The sequence below is a fragment of the Spea bombifrons genome, chromosome 1 (assembly GCF_027358695.1).
Source record: "Spea bombifrons isolate aSpeBom1 chromosome 1, aSpeBom1.2.pri, whole genome shotgun sequence".
NCBI lineage: Eukaryota > Metazoa > Chordata > Amphibia > Anura > Pelobatidae > Spea > Spea bombifrons.
In genome coordinates this window covers 154313925-154340466 of record NC_071087.1, presented here as the reverse complement: position 1 = coordinate 154340466, position 26542 = coordinate 154313925, and the positions used below count along the sequence as shown (strand labels likewise).

Below are 26542 nucleotides of genomic sequence, written 5' to 3'. Positions count from 1 at the left end.
TTCATAGGATCCAAAACTCTGAAAACTGTATAGTTACTAAATGTTTTATATCATTAAATATTGAGAATATTGGATATTGACAAAGTACATGCATTTTACTGGTTGGGAACTAGTAGTTTTTGGATTTGTTCATTATTGTATCATCAGAAATACAGAATAATGTACGGCATTCTATATTAATACTCCTAATTACTAACTTCCCCAAGGCTAAACATCTATATCATATGCCACTCAACCACCAATTCATGAAAAAAAGGATGACATTTTACTAATTTGTGATCGAGTGAAAAGTTGTTTAACTTGATAGTTGATATTCAAACCACATGATATTCAAACCATGTGAAGACCTTGAAGCAAGCCAAGAAGAGTCAGGCACTTACTGGGTTCAGCTTTACATGGAACCATAGCATGGTCTGTGCTGGCAAGATATAATGCTGAATTTAAAGAGTTATATCAGTATATTTACCACGGAATAATAGAGTGGTGACTTCTGGTCTATTTATCTAAGAAAAAAATTCTAGATGAAAAAAAAAAAGTCAGCACCAAAGCAGTTATTTTTTTTTTTTTAATGCACGTATCGGACAAATAGAGCAACAAAACAGCAACCAATCAATGACACAGCCGATGCAGAGATGACCACCACAACAACACTTCCAGCAACACTGACAAGTAGTCCAAGGCCAACTCCCACAATAATCTGAGCCAGCTGGACCATGCTGGTCAGGGCAGCACAGTCTATTCCTTTCCCTCGGCTGTCCCTGGACTTCTTCCCATGCAGCTCTGCATGAAACTGTAAAACAAAAGAGCAGATAGAGGGGTCTTCATCATTATTTATTTGGTAAAGCGTAAGATCATGCAACCAAAATGTTTCATATGTCTCCATTGGCCAGGGTATTCCCTCGTACACTTGGGTGTATCCTTTAAGACGTTAAGTCGTACTAAACAAAGAGGTGAGATTATGATCCGTGTCCCCCCACCGTCAGAATAAGACCATACCTGGCTCTTCACAGATGCTGCTACAAATTAGGGATGGCTTATAGTAAATATGTATACATGTCCCATTGAGCTGGCAGCACTTTACTCCATTTGTTAACCCCAATGTGTTATCAAAAACAGATTAAAATAGTTTTCTTTTTAAAATAATTATAGTTTTTGACTTGAAACAAGAATTTCAGACAGCTGCATACTAGACGTGTGTATGTGTTGTAGCTCTGTTATCTTAGCCCAATCTACTAAATAACCACCGTAACTCTTCATCATACTGCCTGTGCTCAAATATAGAATGTATCAGTCTTAATCGCCCAGACAGACACGCTTACTAATGAAAGTCTATGGAGGAACAGACTTATTTAGCACGGTCATAAAGAATCAGCTCAGTGTACCGTATTTGCCCACATAGAAATCTAGTTCTTTCATCTAATTACAAACTCGATAGTGTTAAACAAGCTATAAAATACAAAACAAAAATCAAAATAAAACAATTCTGTGCCTTGAACGCAATGGTTAACCTGGATAATTGATTTCTCCAGCTTCGTCATAAGCAGCATCAATTTGCTTTATTCTAGAAATGTAACAGGGCACTAGAATGTATTGCATTGTGAAGAAAAAAACTGATTATTAGACTTGAAAAAACAAAAGGATGATAAATATTAAATTAACTCATTATATATCTTGTTGGTAAGCTCAGAAGAGCAGTGTGCCTCTTCTTCTGTACCAGTATGTCAACATTTCTGTTAATTCTAATAATTCAATTCTGCATATTAAGTAATTTGTTGGACTTTTGTTAATTAAAATGCTTCTGCCTGGATATTATCAATAACATCACTGTATTATTAATTCATTATTTCATTATGAAATACCAGGTTAGCAATAGGAAATTTACATTCCACCGAACGGAAATTTAATCATTCTTATGTTAAAACAATCACAATACTGAAAAAAAAGCCCAAGTTTCATGAGAACCAAGATCGTTGCTGGCAATAAGACGCATAGATCATGACATCTCATAATGCCAAGGTAGACTTTAGAGACTACTATGTTCTACTGACAGGTGAGGAACTTGAGCTACCCATGACATAATCTATGTTATATATATATTCTATGTACAGTTACCTGAGATCCAGTGGTGGAAGGTATGGTGGGAAAAAAGACAGTTAGAATTCTGTTCATTGGACCAACATATATGAAGGCGTTGCATTCCAAAAGTTTCTATTCTTCAAACGTGATCTACTGTACAAATATATGTGGGCACGCTGCAAATACAGCGGTTTTGTAAGAAATCATTTTCGTGCCTTTATTCTTTCCTGTACATATGCACACATAAGGCCTGAATGCAACTCGAGTGTTGGGAACATGTGTTCTCAATCACGTGACGTAGCTATTTGAGGGTCTTCTGTGGAGTGTCAGTGTATCCCATGACTGGTCCAATAAGATTCCTAAAATTCGTATATTGCCCATATATAGTAAGAACTTATACCCCAACTGTGAATGTAAAGGGCAAGGTCTCTTTTTCCTTTATCTCATCAAGAATACAGAGCCTACAGTACCTACGACCACCACCTGTCTTCATTCAGTACTGTATGTATACTACTTCGTTCTACCACATAAACCTATTTAAGAAGACTTAGAAGCTGTGGTCTTGATTGCTTTTTGGAATAGTTTAGATATTTAAGACAAACGAATATCTAACACGCCTAGTGGACATGTCATATCGTGCCTTGTAAATATGCCTCTTACATGGTGTTCCAGAAAACAATATAACACAGAAGGTTCAGGTAGCTTGTTGAGTACTGGTAAGGAGGTCTTTATCTTTATTCTCCTTTCATCAGTCTCTGTGCCAGACTATCCATGCCATCGGGTGGAATGTTCCTCCAATGTAAGACAGCCTTCCATGGGTCTTAACAATCACTTTGCCCTATGTTTGATGTGGTGAAAAAGCTGTAAGCTTGCAAACTGAGTTCCATTATCAGAGATCATGGTTGGCCATAATGTGATAACTTTATCCGGTTGGCAAACTGTGCCTTGCACCTCCTAACTGTAATATCAGTGAATAGTACAGTAAGTAAGGAAGCAGTTCAATTTCCCAGAAGTCTGAGTAATTATCAACTAATACCAGGTACTATTTTCTGGCTTAGTTGAATAAGTAAACAACAAAAGTGATAAGAGGTGGCCTATAGAACAAAGTGGATATATGCTGCTAGAGTGAAATAATAGGGTGCAAAGACCAAAACAACAAATACAGAAAAAAAAGTAAACCCTCAAACCCATGAAACACACATTGGTGCTTAATGGAAATCAGCACTTACAGAAGTGGGAAAATGCTTCACTAGTGGTCTTCATTAAATGCCAAACAAAAACATAGCATAAGGTAAAAAAATAAATAATAAAATAAATGTTTTAACTCACAAAAAGGGGCTCCACATAAGACATGGAGCTGCGTACATTCTTAGTAAGTGAAACAAACAGAACCTTCTTTGAAGCGTCAGAAGAACAACAATCAATTTAAATCAGAAATGAAGGATTTAGTATACAAGATCCAGGATCCTATGCGACTTTGTCTAATCACATCCAATAAACGCTGGGGGGTAAGTTCATACGAGCAGATGATCACTTAGCTGGAGTTTGGTGGTGCACCAACACTTCCAGTCTCCTGCCCACTCCTAAACAGCGGTTTAACCCCTCAAAGGTCTGTCTCAAAAGAACTGCCAGTAAGGCTCTTGTCAATGTCCTCATTATCACCCATCTTGACCATTGTAACCCTCTCCTAGCTGGTCTCCCTCATACCCATCTCATTCCTCTACAATCCTCCATGAACGCTGCTGCCACACTTATCTTTGTCTGGTTTACTAATCCCTCTCCCCTCTGTCAGTCTCTTCACTGGTTACCTGTACACTTCAGGATTCAATTCAAAATCCTGACTCTTACTTTCACAGCAGTTCCCCTACTTACATCTCCTCACTCATCTCTAATTACACTCCTAACCGGTCTCCCCGCTCATCCAATGATCTCCGTTTTCTATCTCTCATGCATGCTTACCAGATTTCTCAAGGGTTTCCCCGATCCTCTGGAATGGCGTCCCCGGCCTTATGTGCCTTTCCCCTGCCTTCAGTCCCTCAAACAAAATCACTCAAGACCCACTTCTTTAAGGACGCCTACGAACTTATGACTTGGCTTCCTTCCTCTCATATTCCTTAGCTTCCCTTCCCTAGTACCTCTCTAAAATAATATATATTACCTGTTATGTCCTGTTTAACCGTTGTACAGTGCCTTGGAATATATAAAAGAATAAATAATAATACAGACAGGAACCTAAACCCAAAAAGGAAACAAGGGCAACAGAAGTGAACTATAGAGCTGCATGTAAACTAAACATAACTTCCATCACACTAGACTCTAATAAGGTCTCACCAGGGACCTGCGACAACAGTACCTTATTCTGCTAATCCTTCTTCCTATATAGCAAACTACACTCAGATATCCTGGCATAGCGCCTCAGATGTCCGGTTATTATACCAGGGAGCTGGAAAATGTTTGTTTTTCTTTCTTACCTCCATGGAATATGACCCAGGCTAGATAAAGGGATTTAAAAAGTAAGAAAAGTTCCCTTTCAGATAAGTATCTATGTGGGCCTCTTGGTTAGTACGTTGAAAGAAATAAATAATGTGCGGCTGCTGCCACATAACTGAAACACGTTAATTCTTAAAGGTTTTAACAGAGGCTGGACAACCTCATACGAGAACCCCTGGGGCTTTTACCTAGGAGGCTAATTACATTACCCGTTAATCCCTTGGATTAAGTACAATAGATTTGGTCTGAAGTAGCAAAAATGTGCCGTCGTTCATGCTTCCCAGGCTTCTAGCAATTGCCTGGCTACAGGGATGCAGTCTGCTTACCATTAGGATTGATTTTCCTTCACAGCGAGACTGATTAATAAAACATTTTTAGAGAAATAGTATGTGCAAAATATTGTCAATTCCCGTTGATTAAATGGGGGAAGGAAATGCAAAGTGTGATGGATTATTTTCATTGCTCACCAAAGAAAGAATAAATGGAATTCTCAATTAAAGACACTGTAATACTTCAAAGCAACTCCAGTTTGATGAAAGCTCACAATCAGAAAAGGGGAAATATGTATGAAGATGGTACCTGACTTTAAAGTAGCCAGAATGGAGATATTTTTACCATGGCCCCAACTTCACCAAGCGGCATGTCCCACAGTGCCATCTTTGCCCCTTGCCCCCTCCACCATACACTCTGGTGCATACACTTACTATCACACACCTATAGATAGACATACATGCTCACACCCCCCTTATACACAGACATTCATGCTCACACACCCTTATACATAGACATTCATGCTCATATACACACACAGTTGAACCCTGTCTACAACTCATCAACCCTGCATCTTCTGGTAACTCTGCTCCTCTCTTTCATATTTGCAATTCCCAATTTCGGCAGTTAGCCAAAGTTAAAAACAGGAAAAAAGATGTAGAGTCACGCAGTCTAACGTTGACCCGACAAAATGTATCGGTTTTGCCAAAACACTATTTTTTTCTTTTGACTATATCCATTTTTCTTAAACACAGAAAAAATTGGGCATGCCCAGGGAGTGTCTACACTTAATGTATAATGATAACTGAGATTTCACGTGGTCCCCCTGAGCATGAACATAAAGCGCCTCCACTAATTTCAATGGCAGTGCTTTCCTGTCCTTATTGGCTGCTCTAAACAGCCAATCTGTGGCGTGAAAACTAGACCATGGATAGGGGTATTGCACTGTAGTTCTGGAGATGCATTATTCTCCTAAAAAGGCTGTAAAAAAATAAAGTACTTTTTTGTTTTAATGTAGTATGCATTCTTTGATGGTAAACCTGCGGTTGTCATAACTGTCCCTGCAAATTTGGGTCTGTTGCCAGCTACGCCATCATGATCTGGCTTTGTACTCAGACTCAATGGTACTTCGTAAATTACATTTATACTACAGCTGTTTGGAGAGGAGAAAAGAAAACAGGAAGGTCTAGAATGGACATTGCCTCCCCTGCACCTCACCCACTCATTCCATGTAATCCATTATAACACAATATCTATTTTTCCTCTGGAGTAAAAAAAAATGGTCAAGGCTGTACATAGAAACCTAGACAAAAGATCAATCGCTAACCAACCGTACTCCGGACAATAAAAATAATCCAAACAAAAAAGGACAAAGTAATGGAAAAAAATGTAATGCGATCTTGAAAGGTCCTACAATACAAATTTAGTCCAACAGACGCATAGATCAGCCTTGATAAGTTAAATCTGTATATAAAACAATGTATAGTTCCATATTGTATAAACCTCTTATTACATTTGTCGTTGAAATATTAGAGGTATAATACACTTTTCTCCCATATCTGTACATAAATATATATAAAATAAAAAAGGAAAATATGAAGAATTGTTCATTGTGCCTACAAGCCAATGAACTAGCAGCATTTTGCACCATCCACAATATGTCAGGGCCTGGATTGTATAGGCATATGCCATAATCATTTAGTTTGGGTGGTTTTGATATAAAACAAGGTTCTCATGGAATATTTTGAATTATGTGCACCTGCATAGACAAATAGACATAAATGCTGCTAATTTATTATTTTACAGCAATGTGATACCATCATCAACACGAAACACAGAAATTCAACATTTGACATAAGAGATTCAAGCTATTCTGTCTTCCTTTTCATATCCCATTGTAAAGCACTGTGGGATATGAGGACACTATATTAAAACAAAAAGTAATAATTAATAATAATATAAAAGATTATAGCACTGGCAAATAGGTTTTCGCCACCAGATGGCAGCAGACTAGAGAGGCAGCTCATCTGGATCCATTTTTCATCCACTTATCGCTGAGTTCCTCCCACGTATACAGCTACAGTTGCCTAATTGGCACCAATTATTACACAATTTACCGAAAATGTAGTAAACACCTGGTTAAGTCTTCCAGCAGAAGCACAGTATTTTATAGATTTGTGCATTCGTATTCGGGCGAACACGAAGGGTGCGTTTTCGTTGTTCAGCCCGAATACCGAAGAAAACGAACATGGCGGTGGCAAAACGTACACGAAGACTCTTTAAGTTCGTCTTCGTTAATCTACTAATCTCCCGAGTTCCTTCCTCATCTAGCCTATCTAATCTACACAGCATCACAGGGGTTAACGGGAGCAGAAATCCATAGGTTAGTGCGAGCGACTCTTTTGAGTCACTCTTATGGACCTTATGCACTTCACTGGTTGATGGCAGAGGAGGCCCCTGCCAGCGACCAATAGAGTTGCTCGTATGGACCTTTAAAAGCTGCTGTGTAGTGCGTACCGCGTTAACCGTGTATTAACCCCTTCTACAAAAAAAAAAAAAAAAAAAAACACAAAGAAAAAAAACACAAAGAATGTACATGAATGTTCGCCTGAACTGAAGACAGGAACGGGCGAATATACGCAGAATATGAAGATTATTTTCCCCACGAAGAAGAACACGAAGAGTTGGCCGGCGCCCAAGTCTAGTATTTTACATTTTAAGTGCATATTTATTGCATTCAAGTATTCCATGTCCCTCTTTCCCTATCAGCTTCTATCAAAGCAGTTAGAATTCTCAAGTATGCAACATTTTCATTAAAATCAATGCAAGTTGGCTGCTGCTCAACAAGTTAAACGCGCAATGATTTTAATGGGAGCTCCACAGTGTAAGTAAGTAAATCCAAGTACATAATACAGTAGGGGAGGAGGAAAACTTAGATACATTTGGTTTAAAATAACTTAAGCAATACTCTGTCCCAAAGTTCTCCTCAAAGGTTTCAGAAACCAATCAACAGTAATAAACAACTTAATACTGGCAATACAGCATAACAGGAGAAATAATTATAATATAACATACATATACGCACACACACGTTAAGAGCCTATGGTTAGGTTTATTTGGTGTACAAAACAGTAAATGTAGGAACATCAGAATAGGGCAGATCTGCCTTTAGTACTTTTGTATTATATTAGCATGATTATATTTTTTATATAAAACATAATATACCCACTTAAATAGTTTTAAAATAAAACACTGTACAGATGCTGGACGGCGGGCAGTAAGATCCCCATGGCAGCTCGGAACCTGAGGTTTTATTGTTAAAATGACATATTTCATCACATTGGGGATATTGACATAATGTACAAAATTGAAATAGTATTTGTAGTCTGAAAGAGCTTCTCTACCCCGTCTGTGATCCCTCCTCGGGCTTTCTATACAATTTTGTTTGCTAGTAAAATGTATTTATTCAGAAAGTCCCGTGTTTGCTCTAGAATGTATAAATTGAAACTGTAAATCCAATAATTATTAACTCTCCCCTTGCCAGATCCTAACCGGAATCTGAGACTGGTGGAGTCTGTTGGTAAATCAGATCCTACTTTACACATACAGGTTTCACAGGGCGGCCCCCGGCACTTTATGGTCAGAGGGCGCCTCATGTTATAAGCGGCCTGATGTGTGCGTGCGGCTGGTCATATCCAGCGGATGACTGTAGCACCCAATCTGCCTCTGGTGTGGTAGATTGGGTGGGTGAGTACGTGCATCTTTTGGCCAGCGGCCCACCTGGCATTTGCCTAGCGTGCCAAATGGCTGGTCGGGGTTTCAATACATAAAACTCACCTCCTCTTCTCTGTGATACTCCGCTATCAGATTAAAAGGAACAGTGTACAACGTGCTTGACATCACTCCGAAAAGCGAGCACAAAACCAGCGTGGAGTAAACGTAGGGAAATAAGCCAATAAATCCCGTCCCCAATCCAAACAGGAGGTACCCCACAAAATATAGACCTTTCAATCCAATGTACGGCAAAAGCGCCTTCTGGAGGTCTGGAATACACAACAGGAAAATCAAATCAGAATCATACATTTGTTACGTGTATCAGTCATAGCATTTGACACCATAAAAGAAACATTCGGCTGGTCATTTGTTTTTTCCTTAACCAGTCCACATCTGAAGGATATATTTATGCCTATCCCATCCATGTTTAACCCCTTCAAACATTCAAGACGTTCCATGAAAATGATGGCATGAAACAATGTAAAAATGCACAAAACACACACAGTAAAGAAGGGGTTAAATTTGCCTCACTTTATTAGCCTATACCACTTTTGTTGGTAGGCGGTTCCACTTATCCATCACTCTCTTAGTAAAATAAAGCTTTCTTACATTACATCTAAATCTCTGACCCTCTAGTTTTAGATTATGACCTCTTGTGGTAACATTTTTCCTCCTTTGGGTCAGGTCCCAACTGTCATTGTGCCAAAGAATACTAATCTTTTTCTGATTGCAAATAGGGCATCGATCTAGGGTTACCCTAACATACGCCTATTACCTAAAAATCAAATACTGGGTGTTGTTGGTTTTTACTGAAAATTCTTGTTTTCAATTATAGATTTTTTTTTTTTATCACTTTCCCAGCAATTTCCCCCGTTTGTTGAATATGGTTTTCATTAGACTGGGGAAATAAATTGCTTTCATTCTCTCTTAAAAGTCTTGGCCAGGCAATTTCAGAGTATAAATCTTCCGAATGGTCTGGCAGAATACACTGCATATGTAGGGAATAATTTCTGATAATCCCTACCATTTCTGACAAAAAAAAAAAGTGATTTTAAATGTCAGCACTTTGGAGCTTGTGCGCGTTATGGAATTTTCTTTCTACAAATGAAACACATATGATAGATGAAGTTTTGGCCACGGTATGAGAAATTCCACCCGAGAAATGTCAATTCTTCACATCAGATCAACGTAGAATTTTACTACTCTTGGGGGACAGATCAAAAATTATGAGCAGTGGCGGAACTACCGGGGTCGCAGGAGTCGCGACTGCGACCGGGCCCTGGAGTTCTGCCAGTCAGGGGGGCCCAAGGGGTGCCGAGCGGTTGCTGAAAACGACCGCTCGGCAACTCTTGGGCCCCCCTGACAGAAATCCAGGATGCCTCCGCTCCCCGCTGCCGCAGCAGCCGCCACCACCTGCCTCAGCGCTGCCCACAGTGCAGTGTTGGGAGCGTGAGGCATTTGTCTCGGGTGCCGGCGCTTCACTGCTGAGCACCGGCACCCGAGACAAACGCCTCACGCTCCCAACACAGGAGTTGACGGTAAGTGACCTACAAAGGGGGGGTAGGGAGGGAGTGGGTAGATCGTGAGAAGGGGGGGTAGGGAGGGAGATGGTAGATCGTGAGAAAGGGATAGATGGGTTGGGGGGGGCCTTAACAGATTCTCGCACCGGGGCCCTGAGGTTTCTAGTTACGCCCCTGATTATGAGTCAAAATGGGCAGAGGATATGCGGAAGTGGATGGAACGTCTTTGAGGCCACCAAGCCTCTCTACTTTGCCACCTGAAGCACCACTAGAAACATGGAGTTCGTAAGGAACTTTTTCCCAAAACCCACAAGAATTGACATGGGATGACCAGGTCAGCGGCTTGGGGTCTTTTGCTAGACAGTGGAGTGTTTGCAAGGGAGCAGTTAGGCAATTACCTCATCTCCTGCTGCGATTAAAAGATTTAGGCCACTTCTTCTAGATTTCACGTGGTGGACGGGCCTGGAGTGCATAGTGTTACTCGCCTTCCAAGTGTGTTTTGAACCATGCATGGCTATAGTTGCCCCACAGGCTGGATATTGACAGCCCTATTCTGTCGGTCACCAACATGTACATCAACGTATTTCCCAACATTTGGCCAAAAGAGGATACATTTGTTTTTGGGGGTATGACATGGCTAGGGGATGGAGCTTCGTGAAAGCTTTTTAAGTTAGGTAATTGATCACAAAGCTAATTCTAGATGAAAAATCTATTTTATTTCAGTAGTTTAATTTATAAACATATTTTCTATTGCTTCTATAGATACCCAGCAAGCATCATGATCTCAGAGAAAAGAGGGACATCGGGGGGGGGGACAGAATGACTGCGGCCCCAAAAAAGGACTGTCCCCCTAAACAGGGACAATTACACAATAACCTAAAAAGACTGATACTTGGAGGCTTTGCAAAATTTTATAAAATTTTATAAAATTTGGTGGCATGGCAGAGGCCTACATGCCGAAAGGATTGATCTTCACTGGGATTGTAAAACCTAAATATTCCACCTCTAAAAACTAGTATGGAATCTGGAAACAATTGAATAAATGCTAACAGAAAGCTGTAACGTTCTGATTGAGGCATATTCAGCGCATTAGCATATTGTATGTATTTTACGAGTACAGGTAATGGCACGTAGGACTAGAAATCAGAACAGTTGAGATACTCACATGAATACAGAGAAGAAGAGATTGCATTAATACACATGCCCCAGCATCCAATTTCCACTCCCCTCTCATAGATCAGGTACGCCTGGGAGTTATGTGGTGCATATGGGTTTCCATGGTAAACAATCTATAGGGGTACATGGGGGGGGATAAATTAATTGTACTTACAATAACAGGCAAAAAGCACAAAAAACTACTTTACAAACTGATAGACCTTTATGATTTATTTGGGTGGAGAAACAACACATACAAAATATAAAAAAATGACTTTTTGCATTATGATCAGTTATATAAATGGATTTTTCAGGGTGGAGGTAACATTAAATTATTTGTTGTGGCGGACTAGGAGTAATAAACCACATACATGTTAAAAAAAAATTTTTGTTCACTCCTAGGGACTATCCCTGATTTTCCCTTAACATTTTTTAATTTTAGTTTATTATATTTCTGATTATTTTTCAGGTCGCATGGACTGTCGGATATGCATACAGGAAACAGAACAGATCTTTTCCAAACCTTACAAAAGTGCTAGCGATTGGATGCATTACTCTTGACCCTTCCAATTTAGTTGTATACTTTACCCATATACCCTCATTTTTTAATGTCATTTTAATGTCTTTCATTTGCACCATTGTGAATTTTATAAACCTTGTTATGTAGTATAATATTAATAAGATAAAAAAGGCATCCTCAGGCAATAGCCTTTTGACACAGATGCCATCGCCTGCTTAAAAAGAATAGTAACAATTATAGTTAAAATCATTTTAATACATACATTTTCTACTGCAATTATTAATATACAAATATTTTTAAGAACATAAAAGATTGTTGAATGACAAGTTAATGAAACCCTTTCCTATGCATTCCTTGACTTCATACAGGGGCAAGAAGAGGGCAGTTCTGTGGGATTTCGGGTTTAGCATGGGGCAGGTGGCGGGTCCGGCAGAACTATTCCAACCGACCCCTAAAGACACTGTCCATGGAACATGAAACAATGAGATACCAGAACCACCCTGGAAAATCCACCAGGTTCCCTTGTATGCTGATGTCATGTTTTTTGATTAAATTGCCAGAGGAGGTGGCGTTGTGGTACCATTTTCAACAGAATGTTTAAAATTCAACATTAAATGCACCTCCTCATCAGAGTATTCCCTTTACCTGTCAGTGCATATCAGTCACTGATTACATGCTTATTACCAGTACAGAAAAAAACCGTTAGAGTGCTGGCATCCATGCAGAATACGGAACACAAACAATAGGAAGGCAGGAGATCTCTGTGGGAGCCGACAAATAAAAAGGTACAAACTCCTCAATATGCAAAAATATTTGTTTATTGCAGGTTTATGATCCACCGCATAGCATAAAACAATAGTACATTACATGAATATATTTTCAGTAGCCTTTACAGTGTTTTATGGTAATCTTTAGCTAGGTTATCTTCTCTTTTTAAACTTTTTTTCTTTTTTCACCTTAAACTTAGCGCTTATTCATAGGCACGTGCCAGTAGATTTTGCAAATACGCATATGCACGAAAAATCCACCAATAATCCACCTGTGGTGTAACATGACCCATCCAAGTGTTCACAGGTGATCCCAAGCAATGTAGATAAGAGAAAACAAAAAAAAATTAACTTTTAAAAGAAAACCTAGCTAAAATAACCATAAAACACTGTATGCTATGCGGTGGATCATAAACCTGCAATAAACAAATATTTTTGCATATTGAGGAGTTTGTACCTTCGCTCGCCGGCCCCCGTGGAGATCTCCTGCCTTCCCGTTGTTTGTGTTCCATATTGTTGTCGGTGAGATTCCGTGGAGACCGGAATGCCGCAGTCCCTATTTCAATAGCAGCTTGTTACATCATTACTTTAAAAAAAAAAAGCTTTAACCATTATTCCTGGAAACGTGATCTCTAGGTAATAGACGTAATTGAGAAGCACATAACAGATTAATAATGAGATTTGCCCCATTTTCACAGTTTGCAGACTTCAGGTTTACCGCTTCAGATCAGCTAAAAGGCGTAATGTAACGAGAAGAAATCGTATGCAAAGACTAGGGAAATAAATGGTTGGGCTGTATCAATTTAATCTCCCTGCTGAAGTCAAATACATAAAGACAATGTGCGGAGAACAATTTATAAACGTGTTCCAAAACTTGGTGCATGCATAAAAGTTGCATTTATCATCATAATTATGGTACTCCATCCTTTCTTGGGCTTATAATGACTATATCCATTATTCTATTTTACACACACACATAAAGAAGGTTTGAAAATGTTATTTTTTGGTTGATTTGTAAAGTATGAGATTTAATGAGCAGAGATATTACCTGCCCCATGAAGTCTGTGAAGAACAACATGTTGCATAAGAAAGCTGTCCATCCGATCAGGTGACTGACACACAGGTAGCGGTAATGAGATGGCATAGTTAATAGAGCATGTACCAATGATTTAAGAGTCATTCGTTTCTGCACCTAAAAAAAAAACAACCCAGAGAAATAGTACAGTTATTAGTATTTACTTCGAAGGCATTTGATACATTTGTATAGGATTCACGCGAGGCAGCAAATTAGGAACAGGTCAGTTCATAACTTTCATTATTATTAACAGGATGAGAATACATATATCGCAAAGTGAGGTAATAAAGCAGCACATGATGAAATTCAAGAACAGATCAGAATAAAATTAATTGACATCTATCAGTCTGGAAAGGGTTACAAAGCCATTTCAAAGGCTTCAATGAGAGCCATTATATACAAATGGAGAAAACTCGGACTCATCCAGGAGGTCACAAGGAACCCCGACTAACACGTAAGGAACTGCAAGCCTCACTTGCCTCAGTTAAGGTCAGTGTTCAAAATTCCACAAAAAGGCTTGTCTTACATTTGATGATCCCCAAGACTTTTGAGATAATATTCCTGTGGACAAGACATGTTATTGCTGTATTAGCCTTATGCCAGATGTAAGATGATTATATCAAGAGGACCTGAGGGCAGTTCAGATGCCACAATTGACGGAACCATGAATTCTCCTCTTTACCAGAAGGAGAATATCCGCCCATCAGTGAGTGACCTAAAGCTCAAGCACAGTTGGGTCATGCAGCGAGACAATGATCGAGAGCACACAAGCCTCTAAGTGCCTCAAAAGAAACATAATGAAGGTTTTGGAGCGGCAGAGAAAGTTCCGACTTGATCAGATGCTGTGGTGTGACCTTAAAAAGGCAGTTCATGCATGAAAACCCTCCAATTGGTTTGCCAAGGAAAATGGGCCAAAATTCCTCCGCAGCGATGTAAAAGACTCATTGACAGTTTCCACAAACGTTTGATTGTATGCGTTCCCCTTGGAACAACATCAGTTATCAGTTGGGGGGGGGGGATTACTTTTTCACATGAGTGCTATAGGTTTTGATCAAATCTTTACCTTCAATAAATGATCATTTAAAAGGAGCATTTTGTGTGTACTCATGTTGCATTTGTCCAATATTAAAATTAGTTGGATAATCTGAAAAATGTGAAAAATAAGCAAATAGAAGTAATCGGGGGGGGCAGTTCCCTGTCTGCAGTGGTCAGTACCTATCAAAAGTGATCAAGAAAGGAAAAGTGGTGAACCGACAACAGGATCATGGATGGCCAAGGCTCATTGATGCACATGGGGGGGGGTGAGCTACCAATTGCTGAAAAAGTTAACGCTGGTTCAGATGGAAAAGTGTCAGAACACACATAGTGTCGCAGTTTGTTGTGTATGGGGTCATGTAGCCGCAGACCAGTCATGGCGCCCACGCCACCCCTGTCCACTTACGAAAGCACCTATAATGGGCACGTGAGCATAAGAACTGGACCATGGAGCAATGGAAGAAGGTGGCCTGGTCTGATGAATCACGTTTTCTTTTACATCACGTGGATGACTGGGTGCGGCGCTTACCTGGAGAACACGCGCCACCGGGATGCACTATGGGAAGAAGGCAACCTGGCAGAGGCAGTGTAATGCTTTGGGCAATATTCTGCTGGGAAACCTTGGGTCCTGCCATACATGTGGATGTTACTTTGATAAATAGGACCTACCTAAGCATTGTTGCAGACTATGAACACCCTTTCAGGGACGGTATTCACTGATGGCCTCTGTCAGCAGGATAATGCACCCTGCCACAAAGCAAAAATGGTTCAGGAATGGTTTGAGGAACACAACGAGTTCAATGTGTTGACTTGTCCTCCAAATTCCCTAGATCTCAATCCAATCATGCATCTGTGGGTTGTGCTGGGCATACAAGTCCGACCCATGGAGGCCTCACCTTGCAACTTACAGGACTTAAAGGATCTGCTGCTAATGTCTTGGTGCCGGATACCACAGCACACCTTCAGAGGTCTACTGGAGACCATGCCTCGAATAGGTCAGGGCTGTTTCGGCAGGAAAAGGGGGACTTACACAATATTAGAAGGGTGGTCAAAATGTCATTTGACTGATCAGTGTATATCCATAGTTTGCTAAGTGAACAGCACAGGTGACCCTAAAAGGTGACCCAAATGATGAATGCAGATTGAAAAGCAGACTTTAGTCCAATGAAGAGAGTTAGTCTCCAAGACCTCCTTAAAGGATGGAAAGGGATAACCTACACTCATTACATAAAAGTCAAACTGTCCAGATCGGGGCATTGTACATATAGGGCCAACATTAACTCCTACAGAGAGTCACCACCAAAGGTTGCAAGTATATAACATAGCCCATGATGGGTCACCAGTGTTTGAATGAAGTTTGCACAAAATAACCATACATTTTTCTTTTTGTTTTGAAAATAATGTGAATCCAGAAGAAGATTTGTCATCTGCTCTGCAAACTACTAAACACACGTAGCCAACATTAGAGCTCAGGGCTTGTTTAGTTAGGTGGATAACGAACAAATCCATCCAGCAGAGGTGGCAGAGGTTAACAAAAAGTGGCAAGTAAGGTTTGAAGTCTTACAGCAGCTAGAGCAAAAACGAGCAGAATGTGACCAGCTTCGGCAGACACCATCATTATAAGAGGTCCCATTACGGAAGTCTGGGTCTAGCTGACTCGTAAGGACAGCTACTCAGCCAAGTCTTTTGGGGGGAAGCTGGGGTGCTGCCTTGACTCATGCCTAGGCCAGTGTCCAACCAAAATATAGAGCAGATCTGTGAACAAGAAAGCGTGCAATGATGCCATGGACTTTTGCCTACATCAATATAGACAACATCCAAAGTGGCAGTTCTCTTCCACAACAGAACGTATTAAAGGCTGAGGATTCTATTTATAAATATCATGACATATCAAGAGCAAATAACCTAAGAATGCCTGAATATGTATACAGCAGAATACTCTGAAGTCTACAGACTCCATTACAAGTTAAACAATTTTGGGGACTAGACCAGTCTTTGAAACAGAGAAACATAACGGTGTGGGGCATCTTTACATCGTATAATTGGCAGCCTTTATACCGGTTAACTCTGCAAAAAATATCCTCTATCCGAGGAATGATTATTACGATTAGTAAATTGATGGGAACATTCTAAATCCATCATTTGAATATAAAAGTTCAAAGTCCAGGAAATGCCGTGCAGATTTCATTGTTAATGCAGAAACCAATCCAGCAGATAATGATATGTCAGAATCTAACAACCGGACTTTAATTACCTAATTATCACAATTATAATTAAGCCTTAAATGAATTTCAAAAGCATGGGAATACCCGACTCTTTAATTAGTGTCATGTTGAGTGAAGGTAGGCCGCGTCAAGCGGTGGAAGGTCACATTGACAGCAAGTTGTGTACTATAGAAATAGGAGACATTTCCTTAAGATAAGTGTGTTCAAGGGCTACAGGGATACAAGACAAAGTAGGACCTCATGACGGCCAAATAATACAAATGTCAGTATAATGTTATAACTATAATAACATAAGTAAAATAAAAGGGTACATAGTAGGATTTGTGACTCTAATGTACAATGCTAGGCTACCTATTGAAGAAGTACTTTTGCAGGAGAAAAGATACGCAGTGGATCCCCGTATCTGTCCTGGTTGGAATTATATTTAAATTAAGGTTTTCTTTGAGGGGGAAACACCTGCAGTGGCTTTAGGACCAACAGAACTTGCTGGCACGGATTATTAGGAAGCATCACAAACTACCAAAATAAAAATTTTACTTCAAATGCAACGTGCTTGATAACATATTGCTCAGATAAATAATCCAGGTATTCAGCAAGAAGCATTACCAATCCATATAATTTAATTATACCTGTACTTCTGCGTCCTCTGCCATGTCATATCCTTCAGATGATGCTTCCTTTTCTTTCGTTTTCAAGTGGCCATTTTGGGCTGTATCCGTTGAGCCATATAGTTTTAGTTGGTCGTGTTTTAGCAAGAGATGTGTTTCCACTTGATTATCCTCCAAGGGAATTTCAGGAATACTGAACAAATGGACCACGAGGAGGAGGAGGAAAATAGACGACGCGAAGAAGAACATGACCTGGAATTCTGAACCCATGAGTTTTGCTAGTATTGTGGATCCCCAGTCGATAGCACCTGTGAGGTAACCCAACGCTCCTCCTAGACCTGGACAAAGAACAGATAGTACATTTTAGTCTTGAGAACCTAAAAACATTTGGTTATGAAACAATCACCGTTATACCAAAAGAAAATGGGAATAAAACGTTTGTCTTTTAAATATATATATTTTTTTACACTTACACTCCAGTGCGAATGCAAGAAAAACAGGAGTTATGGTCTCTCAGAATCCTTTAGGAAAACAGTTGGAGTTGGAGTGATGTTACCGAAACGTGTATTACTGAACCATAATGGGGTTTAAGAGTTCCCAGCCTCACAATATTTCCATGTTAATGACATGAAGTCTAGTATAACGCACCTGTGTTACTGTTCCTCAAAAGTATTTTTTTTAGTCAATAGTAACAATAAAGGTTGCATAGTTTCCACCATAGATCTGCTGGTACAGAAGAGAGTATTCAGAAAATCTTAAAAATATATTATATGTGCAGGTAGGACATCAAAGTCAGACAGTCTGGTTCCATAGTAGAGTTATTTGTATTAAGCAGCTAATGTAATCTCTGACTCACAAGTACCATGTTTGTAAGCAGTCGTAGGAACATCGTCGGTTGATAACATGGGGTCCGAACACATGCGAATACAAGATTTTTATTACTATTATCATGTATTGATATATATAGCACCATCATATTCTAAAGTGCTGTACAATGAGTAAACAGGACATAAGAATTTTGATAAAAACAAGGTAATGAGGGCCCTGCCCCAAGGAGCTTACAATCATCAAGATCACAAGCTGTTATTGGGAGCAATATATATATATATATATATATATATATATATATATATATATATATATATATATATATATATATATATATTTATTATTACCAATCCACATAATTTAATTATACATTTACGCATGAAGTGTTCAGTACTCTTATCGAGAACAGACACCGTGTATAATGATGTTCTATTCCATGTGAGCAAGTTTCTTATGATTTCTTATTTTCCACTGTGAAACTTGGTACGTTTAATAATATGCATTGTATGCTACGGTCTAGCATTAAAGCAGAAAATTAATGAAGAAAAACTTCTTTAGAACATCATGTTCCAGTCAGATCTTAATCTGCCTTGATATAAGGACTGTAGTTTATACATCATACGATGCTTTTTATATCTTTCATGATGTCGTGTTTTGTGTACTACGACAGGCACGTATCTGGTTACACGCCTCTTTTTAATGTACCGTATTTGCGCGATTATAAGACGACCCTGATTATAAGACGACCCCCCAAAATCTGAATATTAACTTAGGAAAAAAAGAAAAAGCCTGAATATAAGACGACCCTAAAGGAAAAAAGTTTTACCAGTAAATGTTAATTCATGTAAACTATTTTTTTTAATAAAAGCTATGATTGAGAAAAATATTTTTTTTTGTTTTTATTTCTTGTATTTTCCAACCTGTCCCCCAGTTACGCACATCTGCCCCCAGGCTTGCCACTCCAATATGGCACTGTGGCCCATGATATGCCTTTTAACCCTCTATATGCCACTGTGCCCCATGGTATGCCTTTTGACCCCCTATGTGCCACTCTGCCTCCAGAAATGCCTTATACCCCTATATCCCATTCTGGCATTTAGGGGGTTAAAATGCATATTATGGGGCAGAGTGGCATATAGGGAGGTATAAGGCATTCCAGGAGGCAGAGTGGCATTAAGGGAGTTAAAAGGCATTATATAGAGCACTCTGCCTCCAGAAATGCCTTATACCCCTATATGCCACTCTGGCATTTAGGGGGTTAAAAGGCATATTATGGGGCAGAGTGGCATATAGGGAGGTATAAGGCATTTCAGGAGGCAGAGTGCACTATTAAATGCCCCCTTGACGCCACTCTGCCTCCTGAAATGCCTTATACCTCCCTATATGCCACTCTGCCCCATAATATGCCTTTTAACCCCCTAAGTGCCAGAGTGGCATATAGGGGTATAAGGCATTCCAGAAATGCCCTACACACACACACACACACACTTACTTACTTACCGGTGCTTCCAATTTCCTGCTGTATTGCCGGGGCAGCGGGTTGACGTCTCATTCCGCGGCAGCCGGAAGGAGGTGGAGTTGGCAGCGGGGGTTTGTATGCGTCCGTCGCAAATACCTTCCCCGGCTGTCAGAGATCAGAGTTCCCCGCACTGGTGCGGGGAACTCTGATCTCTGACAGCCGGGGAAGGTATTTGCGACGGACGCATACAAACCCCCGCTGCCAACTTCACCTCCGGAAGCACCGGTAAGTGTGTGTGTGGGGGGGGGCGTTAAATTGGGAGGGGGGGCAACGACAGGAGGATCCAGGTCCCCTGCAGCGGTGCGGGGGATCTGGATCTTAGTCTCCTAATCAGACCTCTATTTGAGGTCTGATTAGAAGACGACCCCGATTATAAGACGAGGGGTATTTTTCAGAGCATTTGCTCTGAAAAAAACCTCGTCTTATAATCGAGCAAATACGGTATGTCCATGTACAGGGCCAGACTGGGGATTTTAAATCAGCCCTGTCCCTGTAAGGCCGATTAACGATGTAAGTGCAGACGCATCTTACGCCGTTACATACCGACGCCGGTATAAAATAAATAAATAATAATAAAAAAAATCCTACTAGGATGTACCACCCATTTAATATTTGAATTACCAAACCAAATATAACCAACTATCACTAAACATTGAGGATTTACTTACCGACCCGGAGTTTACTATTCAAGCAGGAGTCCAGGATGAATCATTACCATCAGATTGTGACATTAACACAATGGAACGCTTTGATCGTAGTTAAATCCACAAAACAATTCTCAATTCAGTGCGAAAGATTTGGCGGTTACTAGCGGACTCCCCGTTGAGTAACCATAGGGAATGCCAAGTAGAAGCTAATTTGATCAGAGAATGTGATTATGCCTCTATATAAATCGTTATTTAGGCCTTATTTGGGATACACAAATTCATAAAGACTTGGCGTACAAAGATAAAAAAGCTACATAATGACTAAAGGGAATGGGGGAATTAAGCGATTAAGCACGTTTAGCCATGCTACATTTATTTACTCTAGAAAAGAGGCACATGAGGAACAACATACAAACATATTTGAGGTCCACATGACGTCCTTGCAGTCACTGATACCGCAGATAAGAAGATTAGCAGAGCCCCATTTCCATCTTAAATGGAGGACATCTGCTAGCTCCTTCGTGAAGGGGGTGTAAAAGGGTTAATGGGAGTCAAATAGATGGGGTGTCCCCATTCTTTGGGTCATATAGTGTACATTTAAGTAAAAATGGTCACAGTGTTTTATATAAAAAAAATGTTTTTCCTCAGGTTCCAATTTTTATATATATATATATATATATATATATATATATATATATATATATATATATATATATAATCACACACACACACATATACATATATATATATATACACACACACACACACACACACACACACACACACGTATAAAAAATACAAATAAAGGGAGGCTGAAAGGCATATAAATTATAAAACACATGCTTTTTGTATGGTACATGAAAGTACTCTGGATGTGTTAAAGGGCGTGAAGTGGATTTTAAGGAACAAGTTGGCTGACTTGACATCAAAGAGTACAACAAACAACATCTTTACTACGCCTGCTTTAAAAGTCAAGCGAAGAATCGAGATCTCCCTTAAACTTGCCCCTTTGAATCTTGCCAAGTATCTCTCTTTACTCAGTTAAGCTCCTTTAGGTTTGTGACGGCATTCAACCAGATTATCATTTGTTTTGCAATGCGGCGTTAGAGGATATGTCTTTTCGGGTTCAGTGCTTGTATTGGCTCTAATTCCTGTTCCGGAACAAATTTCCGTAAACTGCCAACGGTAATGTAACTTACTATCACACTATTTCTTGAAGCTATGCTGGCCCCCAGTGGAGAGTACCGACAGCTGCCCAACTGGCTCCTGAGGCAGCCGGCAACCATCTTTCTGGCTCATTTTTTTTACTTCACTGAAAAGTTGGTTGATAAGTGGAACAGCCTTACAGAAGAAGTGGTAGGGGGTAATGTGGTAAGGGAATTTAAACATGCATGGGATACAAATATGGTCTGAATAAATGAGGAGACCAGGGACTGATGGGCCAAATGATTATTTTTTGCCATCAAATTCTGTGTTTCCATTCAACCAAACCACGATTTTTGTTAAAGACGTAGACTGCATTTAATGTTAAATGTGCTGGATTTCCTCTTAAACGAGACCGACCAGTAGCTTCTCGAAAACTGAGAACAAAAGGAGTAGACGGCTGTGAGATCAGCTGTCTGGGATGCTGGTAAAACAGCCTAATTCCTGCTACCATGCAGGGATCTGACATTATGATGTCACAGCTGCCCTCCCCCAAAACATGTTGCCCCTGATTGACTTTTACCACTTGGTTTGGCATTCGTGGGGAAATAAGGGCATAAAAAAAATCTGTACAATTTTACCATGTGATAGGATGTGAACACTAGCAAAAACTAGGGGGGAAAAATGTGCCCTGACCCAGCTTTCAAAGGGTAAGTGGGCAGTAAAATCCACGTTTATTGTTCTTACTCCTTTAGGTAAAAACGTCCCGAAAAGGACGACCTCTTGTTGTTTGTACAGTCAGGTCATCAGAGAGCTTTTATCATCCCTGTATATGTTTTTTTTCAAATGCATGTTTTTGAACAAATGAAACCTTCTTGCCTTTCTTCACAGGGAGTGTTTAATTCCCATAGTTGATTTTGTAGCCCACTTCTTAAGTTCAATGAGGTTTTTTATTATTAACTATTATTATGATATTATTATTATTAATAATATTTAATTTGCCCAGACCTGTATTGCATATTCAAGGTGTGGTCTAACCACTGACTTATAATAAAGCACAATTATATTTTCCTCTTGCCTCTTTTATACACGACAATACCTTAGAGCATATACCATTTTCTGTACCCTGCCAGGCAAGATCAACCACTCTACATAGTAACTTTCCGTAGCTGATCTAGCTTGAGAGATAGTGTTCTGTTTTTCATGGGACAGTCACACTTTTTGGGCATAGTCCTGCTGACCTCCTTTGGCGACCAATGGGGATCATGGGCCCGTTAGATCTCCCCGGATCAACCAACGAGCCAGCTCAGATCCCAATTATAGCGCCCATAGGGTCCTTGAGGCGCACCAAAGCTAATTGTGCTGGGATATGTAGTCAAGTTACAGGCATTCTGCCTCAATGTAAAACAAGGTACTCAAATAAGTCCAAATTACTGCCCCAGACCCACTTCTAACCTCGCTCCCAACGGCCACCAATTTGGGCACCTGAAATCACCTAGCATGATTGGTCTGAAAGAGGAACTAGGTAGTCTCAAAAGCTTGCAATCTATTACACTTAAGTTAGACAACAAAAGGTATCAAATGTGCTCTTTATCTTGATTTGTAGTATATATAATTTCACCAAAATCATTAAATATAAGTAGATGGTAGATAAAGATTTTCATAAAAAGCAAACACACTTCTCTTTTCTTCTGCCATAATCACGAGTTGATGGTAGTGAAAGTACGTGTGACCTGGTCACGCGACTACAACTCATTCCATTCAAGACTCCATGAATAGGATTACATCTTGCAGCGTTTCATCAGGACTTCATTATTAGAAGGACGTTAAACACAGACTCACCCGTGAAGAGAGCGTGATAATGGAGCCCCCTCTCCTTGTCCTGATGCGAACACACATCAAATAAATACGCTTTAATCGGCCCGTCGATGAAGTCTGCAGCAAAATCAAACGCCACCACTCCCAGCATTGTAATAACGATCGCCCATGTTTTTTTCTCGGGTGTATTTTTAAAGATTGCTGTAAAATAAACAAAAATAAATATTTTTTATTTTTTTTTTAAAGTACAAAATAATAAAAAAAAATGGAAAAAAAAAAGGAAATTTTGGAATATGAAATGAACATCACATGGAGACAGAAGGAGAAATAGCATAGGGTTCTGGGGATCTCCGTGTTTAATAAAAAGCATCTCTAGCAATCCTTGTATTAACCATTTATTAGCCAGTCAGAGGAGCCTGGATTCCAAAAGTGTCAAAATAAAAGAACTAAAGAAAGCTAAAAATGAACAATTAATTGTTTTAACATTTTTGAGCTCAGAGATCATATTTTTTTAGTGGTTTAGACTAAAAGGTTACTTTATAGATATTCCTTCGATACAAATAATGTCTGTAACAAAGCTATCGGATGTATAGTGTGCAGTGTGACGTATAGTGTATTGTTTTTGAAACAGCAAGCATTAATGGTCACAAAGGGCCTTTTTAAAGGTTTCCCCTGCAAGATTTATAACGTATAGAAATTCGTCTTCAGAAATACATGTCATTGTTTAGTTAAAAAATATCCCATCATCCCAAAAGGCCTATTTAAGCGTGACAAAACCACCAAAAAAACACAAAAGGTATCCATTCGCTAAGTGGAGAGTCGTCAGGAGAGTTATGCTCAGCTCCTTGACTTTCATATTCATTACGAAGGTCCAAACCCCAGTGAGCTTCTGCTGCAAGAGACGTTTGGCTGACCCTGTATTATGTATATTTAAATTATTGCGATGACTTCCTCCTTTGAGATGCATCATGCAGGACCAGCTCAGCATTTTGCTGGAGAAACTTGCCCCTTAGAACGAATGCTGAGTGAGTTAAAACTACAACTCACCATTTAGTGAATAAACCCCAAAGATCCCCAAAAAGTTACTCCAGTTTGCCGTGGGGTTTCTGCCCCTGGAAGCGGGGCATCCCGGTTGTTTTAAGGGTACTGTGTATTTGAAAAACACGGGGGTAATACTTGAGCCGGGTTCATATGATGCAATAAATACAAATCAAAGTACTTTATTGCTGTCTTCCTACCGAATCCCCTCGAGTGTTGGATGAAAACAAGCCCAGCAGTCAGCGCAGTAATATCTGTGAGTGGGAATTAAAGCTGACAAAGTGGTTTGCAAGTGATTGACAGCGCGAGGTCGTGTTTAACCCCTGGGTACCCGAGGGGCCCTGTTTTTTAGATTAAAATTATTCAGCCATTACATTATTTCTTTGTTACACAGTTAACCCCTAGAGTTATGTTAGCCATGCCATATTATGAAATGCTCTGAAATATTAACCCCTGAACGCACCAGGGCAACAATAACACTTGTGTTATTGTAACTTGATAGAGCAGGTCCCTGCTAACATTTTGTTTCCGTAAGTCCGGAATGTTAGGTTATACACTACTCATTAAGTTCTCATTAAGATCTGTTTGGCCATTGTTCCTTATTGCAGGATATGACGACCCTATATAAATCAATAGACAGCCAACTGGTTTTCAAAGCCATTGAGTAGTTTGGAGTCCCCAATTCCAGTATTGAAATCCACTCAACAGTTCAGGTTTTCGGTATATCCTCGGGTCAGGTAATTAAAGAGGCACCTTAGAATCTGGAAGGATATTCAGAAACTCTTAAGGAAATCCCCGTATGTACTAAAATACTAGTAGGAAAACCCAACAACCATCATCTGATGTCCTGGTGGGATTTAGAACCCCTGTCATTTGTGACGGGTGATTTTCACAGGCTAATGACCAGTACCAGGCAAGAAATTCACATTCAGTGGGGTTTATTTACTAAAGTGGGATTTGGCAGACCATGCGTAGGTTTAACTCACTGATTACGTGTAATGAAGGGCCTGGCTGATCCTGTATAATTCATATGTGTTTGCAACAGGTGATACTTAAGACATCTTAAAATGAGATTTTGTCAAAAGCGCTCTGGATTTCAGTTCAGATTTTAGCAATAACTGATTACATTAACATTTTTTTTATAAGTAGTTATTTCAGATCAAAATCGTGATAAGCATCATAAGCAGATCTGTCTTGACCTTTTTAACAAATGTTGTATTATGTTAAATTCCATAAGTAATACCGTTACATATTAACAAGTATACTCAATAGAAGCTATACAAATGCCACCATCAGAAGCCTGGTGTGAGAAGCTGCTTGGATATGCTATTATAAAAGATATCTTCAACCGGACTTCAAAGAAATATCTATGGTTAAACTCATGGGAGTTGATTAGTTCCATAGCCATATTGACTGGTTCACCTGTGCACAAGCAGACATTTCCTAAACTATAGAAGGCGAGGGTACTTGGAATCATGCAGGGCATTGCAGTTTACCACCTTATGTGTAAGTAACAGTGTTATTATTTTTTTGTAATAAAAATATAGACTCCTTACCAGTAACTGCGGTGTCTCCATTGAGGTAGAGCGTCATGCCCAACACCATCAGGATCCCCAAAGCAAGGATATATGGCCTACGCCTCCCCCAGCGAGACCGACAGTGATCACTGGCAGATCCTACCACTGGCTGGAGAACGAAACCCAAGATGGGGCTAATAAGCCAAACAAGACTATACAAGCTTTTGGGCAAGCCCACGCTAAGTAACACAGGAGTCACAAATGCAGCCTCTACCGCATAGCAGAACTCTCTCCCAAACATAGCCATGCTATGCATAATCAGCCTGCCAGTGGACCTTCTTTGAGGTTCCACCGACTTGAAAATACCTCCATTCATCTGTTCGAGGCTGTCGCCGTAGTCCATGTCTTTGGGAGGAATATACATGCTGGTAATGTGGGCCGGTGGAGTCAAAGGCTCCACTTCTGTAGATAAGGTCATTTTGACAGAACAGACCGGTGGACCTCTTGTAGTTACTGC

General features: G+C 39.8%; 2 protein-coding genes across 2 annotated transcripts in view; both read right to left on the bottom strand.

The window, feature by feature from the left end:
- C1QTNF3 (C1q and TNF related 3) overlaps positions 1-26542 on the bottom strand; it is a 278698-nt gene that overhangs the window by 136125 nt on the left and 116031 nt on the right. The window lies entirely within an intron of this gene.
- Positions 552-26542, bottom strand: SLC45A2 (solute carrier family 45 member 2). The gene is made up of 7 exons (XM_053448140.1): positions 26065-26542; positions 23495-23671; positions 17537-17853; positions 13621-13764; positions 11296-11419; positions 8674-8879; positions 552-790 (listed from the first exon to the last, which is right to left on the bottom strand). The coding sequence occupies exons 1-7, from the start codon at positions 26501-26503 to the stop codon at positions 566-568; spliced, it is 1632 nt and encodes a 543-aa protein (XP_053304115.1). The 5' UTR covers positions 26504-26542; the 3' UTR covers positions 552-565.